The 18,701-nt window shown below is 41.4% G+C and overlaps 1 protein-coding gene across 4 annotated transcripts; it reads right to left on the bottom strand.

Moving 5' to 3' along the window:
- Positions 1 to 662: 662 nt before the first annotated feature.
- Positions 663 to 17,735, bottom strand: cenpn (centromere protein N). Of its 4 annotated transcripts, none has more exons than XM_069902114.1 (11): positions 17,665 to 17,735; positions 16,210 to 16,386; positions 14,458 to 14,503; positions 11,911 to 11,970; positions 11,684 to 11,763; positions 9,104 to 9,274; positions 7,733 to 7,834; positions 6,574 to 6,631; positions 5,020 to 5,135; positions 3,990 to 4,116; positions 663 to 3,639 (listed from the first exon to the last, which is right to left on the bottom strand). In XM_069902114.1, exons 2-11 carry the CDS (start codon positions 16,375 to 16,377, stop codon positions 3,527 to 3,529), a joined length of 1,041 nt encoding a protein of 346 aa, XP_069758215.1. In that variant the 5' UTR covers positions 16,378 to 16,386; positions 17,665 to 17,735; the 3' UTR covers positions 663 to 3,526. The 4 variants fall into 4 exon arrangements, with proteins under 4 accessions (XP_069758215.1, XP_069758216.1, XP_069758217.1 ...); XM_069902115.1 differs by lacking the exon at positions 17,665 to 17,735 and adding an exon at positions 16,470 to 16,657; XM_069902116.1 differs by lacking the exon at positions 17,665 to 17,735 and adding an exon at positions 16,537 to 16,657.
- Positions 17,736 to 18,701: the final 966 nt, after the last annotated feature.

The following is an 18,701-nucleotide window of genomic DNA, read 5'->3' as shown; positions in this document are numbered from 1 at the left end:
TTCTTGATGTTTCCTTTGCTTTTAGAAACTTTGGTGATAAGATTATTCTGCATGTCTTGAACTATAGTTGATCCACAAATTTAATAACCATTTCCATGGACTTTTTAAAAAGAAAAAAATAGCATAGATTGTGGACTTTCTGATGTAGTAGGTTTTCACTAGTGCTGCTCACACCACATTCTGGTTTCTTTATTATCTCAAGTTTATCACTCATTTTCAATGCGTTCTTCTTTCTCTTCAGACTGCCAAGTTTATTTACTGTAGGATCTATTATTATGGGTTTGCAAATACGTTTGCTATTTATGGTTGCCGCTCTGTATCTGTAGCACTTATGCACCCACACAAGGCCCACTAAAGTTAAAAAGTTTTGAGTGATTTTGAAAAGTTTGAATTCTCGGGTGGTTAGGATTTCTGGCATCCAAGATTTTTTAACTTCTACTCCACCAAGTGGTAATTCAGCCTCTCGTGCACAATAAAAGAATCTCAGGGTTGTCTGTTAAGTCGCGTATGTACTCTGACAAATCTGAAAATCTATGTTTTCCATCATTCAAATAACATTTGGGCAATGCCTCTAAACTGGTTCAGGTTTCCTTCGGCACTCCTTGAATGTCAAAGAGCAAAACATTTTTAGCTTGTGATACCAAAAGAAACTATGTAGCGTGTTAAGTACAAAAGTTTATTATTACATAAAATTATGCCAAAACATTCAAATAATTTTACAATATTTTACAAAATGATGAGGGCCACAAACTGGATTTCAATCCAGCCTCAAAATATAAAGATGAAACATCACTTCTGCTCCAATAAATTTGTTTACAGTAAGATGCTCTGTGATTCATCCAGTCAGACCTTAATCAATAAAGACTGTTTGCCCAATTAACTGACTTAAACATGAAATAATGCATGCAGCAAACACAGACGAGGTACATTTCCTTAGCTTACACAGAATTATACATTTTTATTAATGCCCAGGATCTTCCATTTTTAGTTTGTCATCAACTGAAAGTGAACGAACGAATTGTGCTCGATCCAGCTGTTATTTTTTGTTGAAACTGAATACAATATTCATTAAAACTGGAGAAAAAAAAGATGGCCATAGAAGTTCACAAACTCAGTATTTTGATGGCTTCTATAACAAAATAAGCTCAAGAAACCCAAGGCAGTATACTAAATAATGCTAGTATGTATCTTTCATCGGAAGTATGCTAACGGCAGATTCATGTACTGATCGTGAAGTTCCAGTTCTTTCTGAGGGAATGTGCTGTAAATCTTATTCCATTCAACTCAAATGAAGCTAAGACCATGCCTCCAACCAATCTTGTACTAGTAACTGATATGGGTTAACAAGTGAATAGGAAGGGAAAGCTTCGCATCTTATTAAATGAACTCTAAACCTGCCTAACACATGTTAAAAATATAAATGGTACTGAACCACTTTAGCCTCCCATTCTGCCTTTCCATAAAATTCTGAACCCTTATACTTTTCTTGTAAGAGAAAAAAGCAGGATGACTCCTTGCAGCTGAATAGGAATTAGCATTAATGACCCAACAGGTTAGTGTCCTGAATTGGAGAGGGAGCCTGTTTAACAATTAATTGGCCACATTTGGGATCAACTTTGAGGGAGAAAAATACAAATGGGAAAGTTCCAGCAAAATAAAGTTCAGTTAAAGTGGAGGAAATACTCAAACGCCTCCCTTGCATTTTAATTACTTTTATTTACAGAACCAGCACAGTAGCAGGACTTTCCAGCCCACAACCTCGTGCTGCCCAAATAACCCCATCAACCTACAACCTCCGTCCGTTCTGAAGGGTGGGAGGAAACCCACGCAGACACAGGGAGAACGTACAAACTCCTTACAGACAGCACCGATTCAAATCCAGGTCACTAGTGCTGTAATAGCGTTTTGTTAACCACAACATTAACTGTGTTGCCCAAATTTAAATCTTAAAGTTCGAAAACTGATTTCTTAAGAAATAAATTATCCAATTTCCATAAAGCCCGTAGCCATAATACAGTAGGAATAATTCAAGGCCAGAAAGGATCTTTATTATGGGAAAGGCTTCCTGAAGCATGCGTTATTTTCTTGCTTTGTTCCGAATCAGAAATTTGAATTCTAGACAATTATATTCCCAAAACCTCACAATCAGCATCTTGACAGCAAGCAGAAAGATGACGGCATGCAAGGATTTTTATCTCACCTATTGACTTGAGCTATCCCATGATGAAGATTCCATGCTAATACTTTGTCCGAATGTCCCAATTTCTGTTCAATTTTTAAAAACAAATTCACCTAAATAACTGGTTGGATAAATGTCAGCGCTTTGAATTGAACATTATTCTAGTTGGAAGAAATGACAGCTAGAAGAGGAAAAAAGTTGGGTTATTAATGGAAAATTTTGGTAAAATCAGGTACAAGAGAAAGAAAAAGCCAGGGAAAATTTTAATACAGAGAAGAAACAAGTTTTCTTAGGAATCATTTGTTAAATTTTCAGAGTGAAATAAATCATAATTAAAAATATGACCTATTCAGTGCAGCACACATTTAAAACAAAAAGCACCTGCAAGATATCAGTTTTTCTCTGCAACATTAAAAGCATACATTTGCACCATTCTCCAATCCTTTGTCAAAACTGAGAGCAGATTTCACTACCCCCCATCAACACAATTGTGAATGTGGCTGAAAAGCTATTTAAAGGGTTAATTCCCAATCAGGATCTAGTATCATGGTTTTTGCAAGGCAGGGTGGTGGGTGGAGGGTTTGTTGTGAACTGCAATTGCAGATATCGACATTTTCAGAATGGTAAATGCCATCTCTATCAAAGTGATAGGAAATATACTACCAAAGCTAAACCTGTATCCAGGAAATGCTCCCACAAACAGCAAGGTCAAAAGGATCAAGTTTTGCTAAAAAAATGATGAAAATGAGCGAGGAATTGCCAGGGACATTGGGAATTATTCTCCATTATTTCTCAAAACAGAATCCACAGGATCATTTCTGATCACTGAGTAGAGGGTATCTTGTATTTATAATCTTATGAAAAGACAACATCTCTGACAAAGCATATCTCCTTCAGTTGTGCACCAACCTGTCAGCCTAGGTTTTTTGGGTTCATTAGTAATTTATAAAAACTCCATTGGGGTGGTTATGGCTCACAGCCCAGAGTTACTGGAACAAGTATTATTACAAAATAACAAGCCTGAACAGTTATTTCAATAGCTTATTAACTCTTGACCTCAATTATCCAATCGCCTTGCTCATGCAGAGGAGAACCCAAGAGGATAAAAATACTTTGCTTTCAAATGAATGCAGTCACCACACGACACATTATTGCAACAAAAGGAAGCAAAAGAACTGCTTTAAGACAATTATTATTAAATTTCAAGATGTTCACATTCATTTGCTGACCCAAATTTTGCACAACACGAGGGATATTGAAAAGGTAAATGACAATACAGGAGCAGAAATATTTTTCCATAGGAAAAAAAGTTATTTACAGAATATCCCTTGCATTTGAACTATGGAGTTAAGGGGCTGATGTATTATGCCCACCAGTCCTTTTGTCTGTTATCTTGAAATAATTCTTCCCCTTTTCTGAAATACTGCTGAACATGGTTGAAATGGGAACATCGGCAACCCCTTGAAAGATAAACAAAAATTACCTGATTTATTGACAAAATTACATTTTCCATTGTCAAACTAAAATTTCAGACATTGATCTTTTTCCTCCATTACTTTCAGGCTGAACAAGCCACGAAAGAAATTAGTGAGCTTGAAATAATGAAAGCTTGAAAATAATCCAGAGCTCACCACTTGCAAACAACAGCTCAATGAAGCATCAGTAACATGAAGCTCAGAAAGCACAGCAGGTTTGTATGAAGAGAGAGTAAGGAGAGTTAAAATCTCATTTTGTACGAAAATTCCATGCTTGTGGTAGAAACGTCAAAAAAAGTCAAAGGAGGTGATGAATGAAAGTGTGACGTACTTACCCAATTCTGGTAGTGCTCGCAATGATTCAAGAATATTCGGACTGGAAAATTTTGCCACACATCGGAATGGTTTATTTCGGTCTGTTAAAATCCCCATGTTGAGCTCATCCTTAAAGATGGTTTGCAACTGACACAAGAATACAAGTATTAAAAATAGCAAGATCAGTGAAAAATTAAAGCATTGTCACGGTTTTATCGATGTTTTTTCTTCATACTGCATTGGAAGAAGGAACCAATCAGATTCAGTTCCCCGTCAGCCATCTGCAGCCTCTTGCATTTGGACAACGATTCCAATGAGTGAAGGGTTTGCAATGAAGAATAACACCAAAATATTCATCAAAAGGCAAAATATCTCCAGTGGAGCAGAGAACAAGTGGGACTGCTATCACATGGAAGAAAAACCAGTTGGGCCAATTTGTCTAGAGCTATCCAATTAGTGTCACATAGTCTAAAAACTTATAAGATAATACAATTGCAGCATTGCTTGATACCGAAATGATCACCAAGATTCAATAATCTGAGGTGCACCATGGTGTGTTTTAGGTCTAACCGAACTGGAGAGGATCACAAATCCCTCATTTAAAACAAAAACTTTAGTCAAACTGCCACATTTTTCAAGATCACTGTGTTAAGATCGGTTTGAGAACTCAAGTTCTCAAAGATTATGTGGCTGTTTCTGTGCTGTAAACAGACTTGAAAAGCTAGTCAGAAGTAAATCACAAAAACCTGTAGACACAGTGGTTGAAGTAAAAACAAAATGCTGGAGAAGCTCAGCAGGTCAGCGCAGGAAAGCTAAAAATACATAACCAATGTTTCAGGCTTGAGCCCTGACCTTGAGTCTCTCCAGCATTGGTTTTTACTGGAAAAGCTCGTCATTTAAGTTGACAATTTCAGGAAATTACATAGAACATTACAGCAACCCCCATACATGCACCCATTTTATACAGAGGTTAAGTGCATTTTCCAGAGAAATACTTATAGATAAGAAGTGCACACTGTCCATCAAATGAGAATGTCATTCAGTGCCTACCCTATAGTGAACCTCCTCCAGCTTTGGCAGTGATCCTTCTCCAAATGCTGATGTTGTTAATCTTTTGGCTTCTTCTTTCTCTCTGAGATGCTCTACAATGATCCTTTGGTCTTGTGCTAATTTGGGGAGATGGGGCAGAAAAGAATCAAAATGATCAGGTAGTGATGGCCAATAGCTAGATTTCTTCCCCCTCCAAACCCCAGAAAAGAGGGTCGGCTAAAAGGTTCAAATCAAATACTGTTGAAAGCATTCTTTACATTTAAAGGATTATGCACTGACTTATTTTTTTAAAAATCACATTTTCAGCAAATAACTGGTGTGAAAGGACATGCAAATTTTCCAGTGTTACATCTCCCTCCCCTCCACAATCGGAGTAATAATGTATATGTGATACACAATTCATCTAAAGGCCAGGATCATTAAGGTGAACATTGAGTAATTTTAGTAATTTACAACCCAATTAAAGTTCCTCTGACCCACTGCAAACAAACAAAGATAAAGTACAAACCTCTATGCTGTACCTGCTTAACTATACAGTTTTTAAACACTGACTAAAATGCTCCATCTAAATAAGATTCTTCCACAGCTAAAAGGAAATTCATATTACTGGAACCTGGAATACTCATATGAAAAACTACAAGCACTAAAACAAAAAGTCTTCCCTCCCACAAAGTGTTAAAATACAACAATGAGCAACAGCTAAATTTTAACAGTTGGTAATTGTTATTCAGAGTACATACATGACATACAATTCTTTTTCTGCTGGCAAGTCAGAATTATCTTTTATTGGCAGCGCAAAAAAAACTATTCCCAATATACACATGTAAACAACTAAAGAAATGTAAACAAACTGACTAATACAGAGAGAGAAAATAAACTTAAATGCAAAAGTGAGAGTCCTTAAACATGTCCCTGATTGAGTTTGTTGTTGAGGAGTCTGATGGTGGAGGGGAGCAGCTGTTCCTGAACTTGATGGGGCGAGTCTTGTGGTACCTAGTCCTCTTTTCTGATGGCAGCAGTGAGAACAGAGCGTGGGCTGGGTGGTGTGGATCCTTGACGATTGCTGCTGCTCTCCGACAGCAGCGTTCCCTGTAGACATTCTTGACAATAGGGAGAGTTATGTCCTGGGCTGTGGCCACTGCCTTTTGCAAGGCTTTACGCTCAGAGGTATTGGTGCCCCCCATGGCAGACTGTGATGTAGCCAGTCAGCACACTTTCCACCACACAACTGCAGAAATTTGCCAGGTTTCTGATAACATACCAAACCTTCACAAGCTCCTGAGGAAGTAGAGCTTTCTTCACACTGCCATTAGTGTTGGATCCAGGAAAGATCTTCTGAGATAGTGACTCCTAAGAACTTAAATTTTCTCTCCCTCTCCACCTCTGATCCCCCCCAATGATCACAACCTTCCTGAAGTCAACAATCAGCTCCTTGGTTTTGGTATTCTTACTAACATTAGGGGTAATTCAGCATGACACTGTTCTACATTCTATTCCTTTTTAAAAAAAATGCTTTTAATTGTTCCTAAAATTAAGCAATAAATAAAACAATACCAGTGTCCTGATTGGAGTTGAGCTCTCGTAGAGGCTTCCTGTAGGGTACAGAAAATGTCTGAAATTAAATAAAGAGAAAATAAATAAAAAATACAAAAACACATTTGTCATGCAGTAAAAGTTTGGAAGAGTTGTATAATGACTCAAGCAAGGAAAACTGTCAAAGTGGCCAGACTTTGGAAATTAACAGTTAAATGTTTAACATCAACCCCCACCCCCTAGATCAGAGGTGTCCAACTCAAATTCACACAGGGCCAAAATTAAAAACTTGGACTAAGTCGTGGGCCAAACTAAATATTTATTGAAAGTTTTCAACATCTGCATGTTTTCTCTTCTTTCAACATATGTAATGTTAAACTTTTTCTTATTAAAATAAATGTTTAATAATAGTTTGGGTTAAACTCTTTCCAGAAGAAGCATTAACAAATGAGAAATAAAATATTCAAAAAATAATATTTCTCTATAGCCTTTAAGCTCCCTTTAAATGTATTTTTTTTCACAAGCCAACAAGTCAGAAAAATAACAACTTGCTTCAATGACAAACAGGTTTGTCTTTTAAAATGATGAACATATAGTCTGCCTTCCACCTGTCTTGAAAGGTCCTGTTTTGTCTTTCATTTGGCCATTTTTCGTAAGGGGTTTATTACATGTGAGTTAGGCGACAGGTCGCAGATACTAATGAAAGTAAAGAGAGGAGGTGGGGGCGATTAGCGGGCTGACGCCAACACATTTGCAAAGCATTCTGGGATTTGGAGTATTAGCTGTGCATACGCTATAATGGTGTGGCGGCCAGCTCTAATACATATTTGATATGATCTTGCGGGCCAAATGTAATATTACGGCCCAAATTTGGCCCGCGGGCCTGAGTTTGACATGTGTGCCCAAGATTATCAACAGTAGTTAGCTTTAAAGAAGTATCAAATAGAGGAAGTTGTCATGGTACTCTGACTTGAGCACATACACTTTTGTTGTTACTACAGATCAGAAATTGGTGTGATTTGTCAACATACGATGTTTAGCTCATTAACACTGTGTTTTCTTTGGCGAGGTGGGGAAGGAAGAGACATTAGGTAGATTGAGGAAAGAAAAATAAGGCAAAGAAATCAATCCAGCACAAAATTATTAACTTGTCATAGGAGAAAAGAATGCTACGCATCACCAGATTGAATCTTTTAAGAGCTATGTCCCTGAGAGAATTCAAGCATCGGCCTCGAAGATCCATCTCCTTCAGCATGTTATGCTCAGTTGCAACAACCAGAGCCTGTAAATAAGAGAGCCAATCTAAGAAAGGGCAACTTTTTTTTGTTCAGCAATGATAAATTTAAATTACTGCCTGATGACCATGTCACTTAGAATGGCAAGAATATTATGGCTTAGTAGTATGCAAAATATATCATGTCAAAATAATTAAAATCATACTCAGAATTGTACATGCCCACTCAGTTGATTGGATAACATGGAAACAAATAAACTGCAGGTTCACTTGTAACTAATAACTTTTAAATCTCTGTCAAGGGAGCTCCAGAAAGGATGTATATTCTAATCTATTTCCATTATATTTTTTTAATTTCTCTTAATCTTTTCTTCTTCATGAATAAAGAGGAGCTGGAACTTCTGCAGGTCCAGCTGGAGAACTTGGAGTTTGCAAGTTCAGCTGGTATTTAGGACAAATGGAATGTTGCCCTTCATTTCTAAAGGGATCAAAGTAAAAAAGCAAGAATGTTTGCTGCAATTTTACAGGGGACTGGTGAGGCTGCCCCTGGAGTTTTGTCTTCTTACTTGAGAAAGGATAGACAGGCTTTGTAGGCAGTGCAGAGGCTAACCAGCTTGGTTCAGGAAAATGAGGGTGTATATTTTGAGGAATGGTCAAGTAGCCTGGGAATACATTTAAATTTGGAAGGATGAAAGGAAGTGGAGAATCTTATAGAAACAAAATTATGAAAAGAATGCACAAGATAGAAACAAGGTCATTTCCACTTACAGGTGAGGGCAGAAATAGAGGATAGAGCCTCAAGATTTGGAAGAAGCATTTTTAAGTCGGCTTCTCTGTGGAATTCTCTGCCTAAGGAAGCAGTAGAAGCTGCAATCGTGAAATGCATTGAAGACAGTTCGACCTTTATGAGCCAGAAAGTGGAGCTGAGTTCACACCCAGATCAGCCTGAATTTTGATGAATGGCAGAGCACGTTCAATGTGCTGCATAGCCTATTTCTGCTCCTTTTTTTTTGGTGTTCTTATCTTCGTTCAGTCTGGTCAACTTCATTAATGTAAAATGTCTTCCAAAGTGGCCAAGCAACCTTCTCAATTCAAGGGCTGTAGAGATTGGCTTACCTTGTCAGCAGTGCTCATGTTGTGGAAAAACTAATGAAAAAAAGCTGTAAAATTTGCACTTAAAACTTCAATTTAGCACAAAGAAAAGGGATTGAACTTGGATTAACTGCTATTTAAATGAGGCATTAATAGAAAGGATACCAAAACAAATGGGAGAATGGTTTACTGACTAAAATAACTCAAAAAAAAACTTATTTTTACCTGAGAGACATATACTCTGTACTGTGCAGGCAGATTAGCTATGAAAACATAAGGAGTCTGTGGGTAATACACTGCATATGAAGGTCTTTGCTGGTTAGGTGGAGAATGACGTTTCCCCCAAGCAATTCTGATCCAGACAGCCTCCCCGTGTTCTAAAATGTTAACCATGACCTAATAAAGGCATAAACAAAAGCAGATCAAGCACGTTTAAATACGAAAATATTGTCATTGAACATTTTGCTCCATTGAAACAAATTATTTTAAGATCTTGGCTTTGGACAAGGAAAATAAACTTAATCAATCAAGTTTAGCTGAATTTCATTTTAATTACAGTCACTTTCCTAATGTCACTATGTGCAAGAGTTCCATCATTTACATCCCTCCTGACGACTATGTGTCCAATTAGGATGCAAACATACGTCTATGTAGGCCAGTCAGAACACCCACAAATTTTGGCAGAGCTATTGAAACCCAGTTGAAGGGCAATCATAAAAGCTAAAAGCATTCATGCAGCTATTCCTCTCGAGTTCAGGATTCTTCATAACAGAAGGAAAAGCAAATAGGAACAAAATTCTGGAAATACTTAAATCAAGCAGGATGCTTGTAGAGACAAACATTTTCAGGTTAATGATCTTTAATCTGAGTATGTGTCGAGTGTCTATGGTATTTTGCTATTCGATTTGAATTAGAACTTCATGTTGATAAAGGCAGCACTCACCATTTCCCCCTTGTTACTGACACTAGTGCAAAACAATTTTTTTCCCCAAAAATAAATTTCATTCACAATTATGTCCAATACAAGATTAAAATCTGTTCCACACTTTACATTCTTAATTTCAATCCTATTGAGTAATATTTAAACTTTTACATAGTGTCAATTATCTCATATCAAGGAAATTATTTGCAGTACAAGAACTGTTCAGAAGCTTTTTATATTTTACATTCCATATTTAACATTAAATCAGAAAGTCACCACCCCTGTGGCACCTTTTTGTTTCTCCCCTTGGTTTGAGGAGCTCCCCTGAGTGTCAGCCCTTCAGAGCCCAGTAATGGGGGGGGGGGGGGGGGGGCTCTAAACTGTATTCCTTCCCCACAGTGCCCTCTAATTGGCTGCAGCAATCCTCAGCACATAATCCTGCAGCCTGGAATATGCCAGGTGGCAGCATTCCTGGGCCATTAAAAGACCACCAAGTTTTGGGCTGACCAATGGTCTTCCAGCAATTCTGGACATTGGATTCAGAGTGGGTTCCCAGGAACAGTCCATAAATCAGGGAGTCCTCTGTCACGCTATCATTAGGGATGAACAGTAAAAGAGCTTCCTGCATCCCACTCCGCACCCACTTTGCGAATCTGCATTAAAAATAATTGCCAAACTTGTTTGTCAACAGGCCCTGAAGTTCAAAAATAAATGTAAAATGCTTTGAGAAAACAGGCAGTATTACCATATCACTGTAATGCATGGAATTGCTCCAACCAGTTTATACATAACAAACTTGCACCTCCAGTGATGTGATAAGTACTAGTTAATTTGTTTCTTTGCCATGTTAATTATATTTGGCTTGGTCCAGGAACAACTTCACTGTTCCACTTTGAAATAGCATCATTACATTTATCCTATTGACCTATAGGAACACATAGCACCTCAAAAAGGTTTAAATAAACACTTCCCGAGTGCCAGCCTAGTTCACATTTAAATGGCTGGAGCAGAACTCAAACTTTCTGATTTACATACTAACATGCTGTTTAATGCCAGAATAAAAACTAGTTAATTAAGATTATACACACATTTTGATGGATTGCAAGGTAGTCATGACAACTGGGCTAAACTGCCCACTTCTTCCAACAAGTTCAGCAACAAACTGCTAGCAATCCTGTCAGCTCCCAATACTGATTGCATGAAAAATAGCACAAGACCCCCTGAGCAAACATGTGCATCTCAAAGTTGTTGGTCGTGCTCTGCATTGCAGCCAGAGAACGGCCAGCAATGTTCTGAGGGTAGAAGAATTCTATATTTCTTCAAGAATGATGGATAAAATCAGCCCTATGAAATTGAGACAGATTAATCACGGTACAGATTCAATGAGTTCCAACATTTGAATCTAGAAGAACAGTTGCAAAGTAGAAAAGCAAAGTTAAGGGTAATTTTCAATTACCAAGTTTGCCTTAAATGTTTAACTGAATTTTAAAATCAAATTATTTTTCAGTTAATTCTAGTATCTACAGATTGTTGTATTTTCATCTAAAAACATTCAGTTGAATTTCAATAGATTTTTCTCCAACTCACAAACATTTCATTAGAAGTATTTAAACTCCTTAATAGTTCTAACAGTTGGCAGACTCCTCGGAATACAACACATCTCGTGTCACGTTATGATGAACTCTCTTCTGTTACATGCCACATCATCTTAAAATCATATCCCCCACCCTGACAGCTTTGCATTACACAATGCTGTCAGGATTGGAACAGGTTTGGAAAACAAAATGGAGTTAATCTAGTCAAACCTACAATTGGTATCTAGGCCAGCAGTCATAACTGGCTACAAAGCTGGGTCCTCTAATTCTTTAAATGTTCCAACTTACATTTCTTATGAGCATTTTGAGATTTCTTTCAAATGTCTTTCTGAAGATTTCAAAGTCAAATAAGTGTGTTTCTTCTACACCTGAAAAGGAAAACCATAATTTGGTCTCAGCACTTTGCAATAGACTGGAAGCAGCTAAAAGGAGTGAAAGATAAAAAAAACGTAAATAAAATATTCAAGAAAGTAATGAAAGAACAAAGCCATGGCAAAATTAAATAATTTGATCACCTTTCGAATTAAACATTTGATAGGTGTTCCACCTTCTCTTCTGAGGGTATGCACAATTATCTGAAAGAATAAACATTTAGAAAATAATAAAACATCTTATGAATATAGTAAAAAGCATGGACATTGCAGTCTTATCACTTTAGTCAGTAACTGGCTGTTTAATCAAGATTTCCAGCACCCCATTTCCTTCCAATTAGACCCAAAGGAAAGAATATGAATGTTTATTTTAATATTTTATTTAAAATTTTTGACCATACACGCAATCAATTACAAAGTTTAAGAAGCAGATCCAGCATTTACCCCAATGATAGTTATACCCTAATCCCCACCAAAGACCTCAAAGAAAAGATGTAGATATGGAAAAAAGAAAAGCGAAAAACATAAGACAAAGAAAGAGAAAGCAGAATGGATTGTTGAAAAGTGATGCACACACCACAGATAACAATTTCATATTCCATTTAAATTTTTGGAGAAGATCAACATAGGTGTCGAGGACTTGGAAGAACACAACTAACGATTTAAATCTGAGATTTATAAATATGGACGCCAAACTTGTAAAAATGTCGTACTTCTATCAAGTTACAGATAATCTTCTCAAGAGGAACATAACGATGCATTTCTGCATTCCAACATGCCATACCGAGATGTGAATCAGACTTCCAAATAACTGTTATACATTTCCTGACCACTCCCAATGCAATTTTAACAAATTTTGTTTGATATTTAGCTCGTTTCAATTTAGGTTTTATCCCTATAATATTCCCCAGTAAAAATAATTCTGGGTTTTGTGGAAATTGAATTCTTGTAATCTGCTCTAAGAAATTTTCCAAATCTACCCAAAAAGGTCTCACTTTAGGACTTGACCAAGTTGAATATAAAAAGGTTCCTACCTCACCACATCCAAAACATCAGTCTGATTTTAATTTATTTCATTTCAGTGGTATGAGATATAATTGAGGCAAAAGGTTATATTGTACTAATCTATATTTTACATTTATTGTATTAGTCATATTATCCCAACATAATTCAGACCAGTTTTGCTCGCCAATTCTTACATTTAAGTCTGATTCCCATCTATGTCTAGACTTTTGAACCACCCCCCTGAATTTGAATGTTTCTCATCAAGTTTTATAAATGGACACTTTGCTTTAAATAGCAATGGTAGTCAATCAAGCTGCTGAAGCATTGGCATATCTAGGGTATGGCACCCTGGGCACCACTGTCCTCACCTGCCCAATACCTGCTCACTATTTTACTTGCTGTGCTGAGTTTCTCCACCCTTGTTTTTAATTGAATCATGGAGTCTGCAAACGTTGGAGTTTGACTCAGGGGAGAGAGAAGGTGGTGAGGATGGGAAGGGATGGCATGGTGGCAGCATGAGATGGTTGTGGGGTGAAGGGTTGAAGTTTTAACAGGGGTGGGGGGATGCGCATTGTCATAGGTGCTATTTTCCCTCAATACGCCACTGTGTTGAAGGTAAATTTATTTTGAATATGGAAACTGCAAACTAAGAGCATCCATAGTGTAATTAATGAAAGCTGTGAACTATAAAGCTGGATTCATATTGAGCAACAATACACCAAATATTAAAGCATTTTCTCAACTAAACTCCTTTTTATTATACGAGCCAAAGTAACTTTTACTGCCCACTCCCAAGTAATTTACAGGCAGAAAACAGTTTCCAAACTGAGAACGTTAATTTAATGCTGCTCAGGAAGCAACCAGATATTTAAAAAGATTGTTGTACTGGAAGAGGCAGCAGAGCTATGAAAAAAAAACAGGTTGATTAAGTTTTACTCAAGAGAAAACGTATCAAAATCAGCGATTGATTTAGGTATCTACCCCGTCTCTAAAATTAAGATTAAGAGTGGGGGTGAAAAGCAGTTTGTAGAGGTGGAGCAGGAAAGCTAGATTTTCACAAGTAAAATGAATGGTCAACAGTAACTATCAGCTCAAGAAGCATCAATCTGACATGAGGGTGAAATTGCTCCTGTTGTATACATGGAGCCCATAACAAACCATGAACATTACAAAGAAAAAATGCCTCTATTATTCTTTAGAGCTTTGAACTATCACTTTAAGAGCATTATCACATACTGTACCACTACAAATTGCCTCCCCCTCTGACACCACTGTCTATAGCTGTCAACAGAATTTACAGATTCCATAGTGAAGCTCCAATCCCCGAGCTAAACTCACTTACAGTAGCACCATTATCAATAGTGAATTCAGCCACCCACAGAAAGTGGTGCAGGAATGCTTATTGGCCTGGGTGGCTCAGTAGCTCAAACTACAAACATCTGGTGAGTTTCTTATTTGTATTTTAATACCTTAAATATTTACAAGCTATTGAGCAAAATTAAAACTAAGTACGAGAAGATCTTTCAAAATACAACTGAATTCTTTGTATGTTCAAAATTTTAATAACACTTCATGTAGAACAAAGTGTAATGGCGTGCAAATTGGGACAAAAACCCTTCGGTAAAATCTGTTTTAATTGCAATGATGCAAATCCTACAAAATGATGATAAATAAAGTAATACTTACAAATCACTTCCAAATCTGCTATTTGTTTGAGTGTAACACCATTGTCCTAGAATAAATTTCAAGCTATGCATTAAAACAAAAATCAAGTTGTAGAAAATCTTTCAAAGTTCTCAAAACAATTGAGCATGCAATACAAAACACCATAAAGCAGAGGGACTTGTCTTCAAGCAGCACTCAAAATATACAATTGGATAACTCCAAAAGAGCATTTCTAAACTATTTCAAATTTATTCTATCAAAGGGCAGTCATAAACCAATGACAGTTTCACTCACTCAAGGGGAAAAAAATGATTCAGGGCAAAGGTCCAATGAACTGACAAGATAAAATAAGGCACAACTCAATGGTCATAAACTCTTAGATGCTGTTTAGCAGAAAATGGGGGAATTTTATTCAGAAAGGGAAAATTAGAACTGAACAGGTAAAAACTTATTTTCTTGCACAGATGATGTTTGCTGCTTTCTGCTTCAATTCTTTGCACATTGTCCTGAGAGACGATAAACCCCGAGCCCTGAGTGACGATAAACCCCGAGCCCTGAGTGACGATAAACCCCCGAGTCCTGAGTGACGATAAACCCCCGAGTCCTGAGTGACGATAAACCCCCGAGTCCTGAGTGACGATAAACCCCCGAGTCCTGAGTGACGATAAACCCCCGAGTCCTGAGTGACGATAAACCCCGAGTCCTGAGTGACGATAAACCCCGAGTCCTGAGTGACGATAAACCCCGAGTCCTGAGTGACGATAAACCCCGAGTCCTGAGTGACGATAAACCCCGAGTCCTGAGTGACGATAAACCCCGAGTCCTGAGTGACGATAAACCCCGAGTCCTGAGTGACGATAAACCCCGAGTCCTGAGTGACAATAAACCTCAAGTCCTGAGTGACGATAAACCCCGAGTCCTGAGTGACGATAAACCCTGAGTCCTGAGTGAATTTGAAGAGGAGGAAACAACATAATTTCACATTCACCTTTGTGGCAGATTAAAAAATACTCCACTGGTTAAGAATTAATAAATCTAAAATATGCCTTTCAGCTTCAACTCACTTTACCACAAAGATTTTGGTTAACAATAAATATTTTTAAAAGTTTCTTCCTTGATCTTCTAAAGTTGCTCAATCAATGAAGTATAATTTCAGGCGATTTACTCCTGTAACCAACATCCATCCCCAATGCCTGGTTATTTACAGTGGAAGAAAATAAAAGTTAAACTCCATCATCACCAATTCAAAACAAACACAGGAATCTCAATTAAATTTTCAGTTCCAAGAAGAGTGACAGCAACTCGAACAAAGTGACTTAGCTTCACTATTTGCAGACAATACACAAATAAATGTATTGGAGAAACTCAGCACGTTTGTTTATTGCACTCAACCCTAGCATCCAGTTTAACACTATTTGCGGGCATTTTTTTCCTTGGAGTTTACAGATTATATGAAGCATTTACCTTGTCTAAACAGATCAACATCCCACAAGGACAATAGTATTTTCAAATGTTTTAAAATATACCATTGATTTGTCAAAGCAGACATTGAAGCACCCTCTCTGTTCTAATTTATTGTCCAGAGTCCATGCAAATCAATCTCATTCACTCAAGAGCACTGCTGGAATTATTTTTTTGGCTAAAAGCCTGATGAATGAGAGGTTTAAAAACTTGGTCTACAGATGTTAGTCATACATATCCAATTGTCCATCTCACAAATGAATGTCAATTTCCATTCCAAGCCTGAGCCACTTTGTCTATTTTGTACATTACCTCACAAAGTGCAGCTAACTGCAAAATCACATCTTTTCTTGTGTTTTTCTTGAAGTTCACACTTTGAATTTGGCTTTCAGACAGAAAATCCCACGACTTCAAAAGCTGAGGGAAGTCAGCCATTCGAAACCTTGAAAGGACCTTAATCATGTATTCCGTCCCATCCATCTCTCAAACCTTGATGTCAAAAAAATTGCAAAAGAAAATCAATGAAATTATATTGGCACTGGGGTTCGTAACATCCGCTCCCTCCTATGTACCGCAACAAATGCCACCCTCCACGAAATCCGAATCAGGAACAGAAGGACCAACAGCACCCCAACGAACCGGGCCACCCTGACGACAACACGGCTGGGGAATTGAGTGAAGGAGCGATCCCACCTGACGAGGCTGCTGGTGACACAATTCCAGTGACCCCAAACCCAGCACCACGGCGGTCACGGATGGGCTCAACCCTCTCCCAGCCCCCCCTCCTCCCCCCCAGCCCCCCCTCCTCCCCCCCAGCCCCCCCTCCTCCCCCCCAGCCCCCCCTCCTCCCCCCCAGCCCCCCCTCCTCCCCCCCAGCCCCCCCTCCTCCCCCCCAGCCCCCCCTCCTCCCCCCCAGCCCCCCCTCCTCCCCCCCAGCCCCCCCTCCTCCCCCCCAGCCCCCCCTCCTCCCCCCCAGCCCCCCCTCCTCCCCCCCAGCCCCCCCTCCTCCCCCCCAGCCCCCCCTCCTCCCCCCCAGCCCCCCCTCCTCCCCCCCAGCCCCCCCTCCTCCCCCCCAGCCCCCCCTCCTCCCCCCCAGCCCCCCCTCCTCCCCCCCAGCCCCCCCTCCTCCCCCCCAGCCCCCCCTCCTCCCCCCCAGCCCCCCCTCCTCCCCCCCAGCCCCCCCTCCTCCCCCCCAGCCCCCCCTCCTCCCCCCCAGCCCCCCCTCCTCCCCCCCAGCCCCCCCTCCTCCCCCCCAGCCCCCCCTCCTCCCCCCCAGCCCCCCCTCCTCCCCCCCAGCCCCCCCTCCTCCCCCCCAGCCCCCCCTCCTCCCCCCCAGCCCCCCCTCCTCCCCCCCAGCCCCCCCTCCTCCCCCCCAGCCCCCCCTCCTCCCCCCCAGCCCCCCCTCCTCCCCCCCAGCCCCCCCTCCTCCCCCCCAGCCCCCCCTCCTCCCCCCCAGCCCCCCCTCCTCCCCCCCAGCCCCCCCTCCTCCCCCCCAGCCCCCCCTCCTCCCCCCCAGCCCCCCCTCCTCCCCCCCAGCCCCCCCTCCTCCCCCCCAGCCCCCCCTCCTCCCCCCCAGCCCCCCCTCCTCCCCCCCAGCCCCCCCTCCTCCCCCCCAGCCCCCCCTCCTCCCCCCTCCCACCCCCGCAGCCCCCGCCCCCGCCCCCGCAGCCCCCCCATCCTCCTCCTCCTCCTCCTCCCCCTCCCAGTCCCCCTCCCAGTCCCCCTCCCAGCCCCCCCTCCCAGCCCCCCCCCGCCCCCGGATCCAACCTCCACTCGCCGCCGCGGCGCCGAACGCTCTCTGTTTTCAAATGAAAGCAGCCAATCCCCGACGAGCCCGTTGAGCAAGATGGGCTCTGCAGGCGCCTGCCTTTGCCCTCCCGCCACAGCGCCCCCAGGCTCGGCGAGCGCGGCACAACTGCGCATGCCCAGCTCCAAGACCCAGCGCCTCGCTTCTCCCTCTGCTGACTGTGACCCTGCTCAGTGTCTCCAGCCATGTGTTTTTGCTCCTTTCACGGGATCTGCAGATTTTTGTGTTCGACTCCAATTGCATGGCAGCGACGTGATCGACTGGGATCATTGAGGAGCCCCTTCCACCCTGCGCACAGCATCTTGCAGCTTCTCCCAGCAGGGGAACAGATCCAGGGGCATCAGACCCAGGGGCATCAGACCCAGGGGCATCAGACCCAGGGGCATCAGACCCAGGGGCATCAGACCCAGGGGCATCAGATCCAGGGGCATCAGACCCAGGGGCATCAGACCCAGGGGCATTAGATCTAGGGACATCAGACCCAGGAGCATCAGATCCAGGGGCATCAGACCCAGGGGCATTAGATCCAGGGGCATCAGACCCAGGGGCATCAGACCCAGGGGCATTAGATCCAGGGGCATCAGATCCAGGGGCATCAGACCCAGGGGCATCAGACTCAGGGGCATTAGATCCAGGGGCATTAGATCCAGGGTCATCAGACCCAGGAGCATCAGATCCAGGGTCATCAGACCCAGGAGCATCAGATCCAGGGGCATCAGACCCAGGGGCATCAGACCCAGGAGCATCAGATCCAGGGTCATCAGACCCAAGGTCATCAGATCCAGGAGCATCAGACCCAGGAGCATCAGACCCAGGGGCATCAGACCCAGGGGCATCAGACCCAGGGGCATCAGACCCAGGGGCATCAGACCCAGGGGCATCAGACCCAGGGGCATCAGATCCAGGGGCATCAGACCCAGGGGCATCAGACCCAGGGGCATTAGATCTAGGGACATCAGACCCAGGAGCATCAGATCCAGGGGCATCAGACCCAGGG

Source organism: Narcine bancroftii, chromosome 10, assembly GCF_036971445.1.
Source record: "Narcine bancroftii isolate sNarBan1 chromosome 10, sNarBan1.hap1, whole genome shotgun sequence".
NCBI lineage: Eukaryota > Metazoa > Chordata > Chondrichthyes > Torpediniformes > Narcinidae > Narcine > Narcine bancroftii.
Note: the sequence above shows the minus strand (reverse complement) of the source record. Positions and strands in the feature narration are given on the sequence as shown.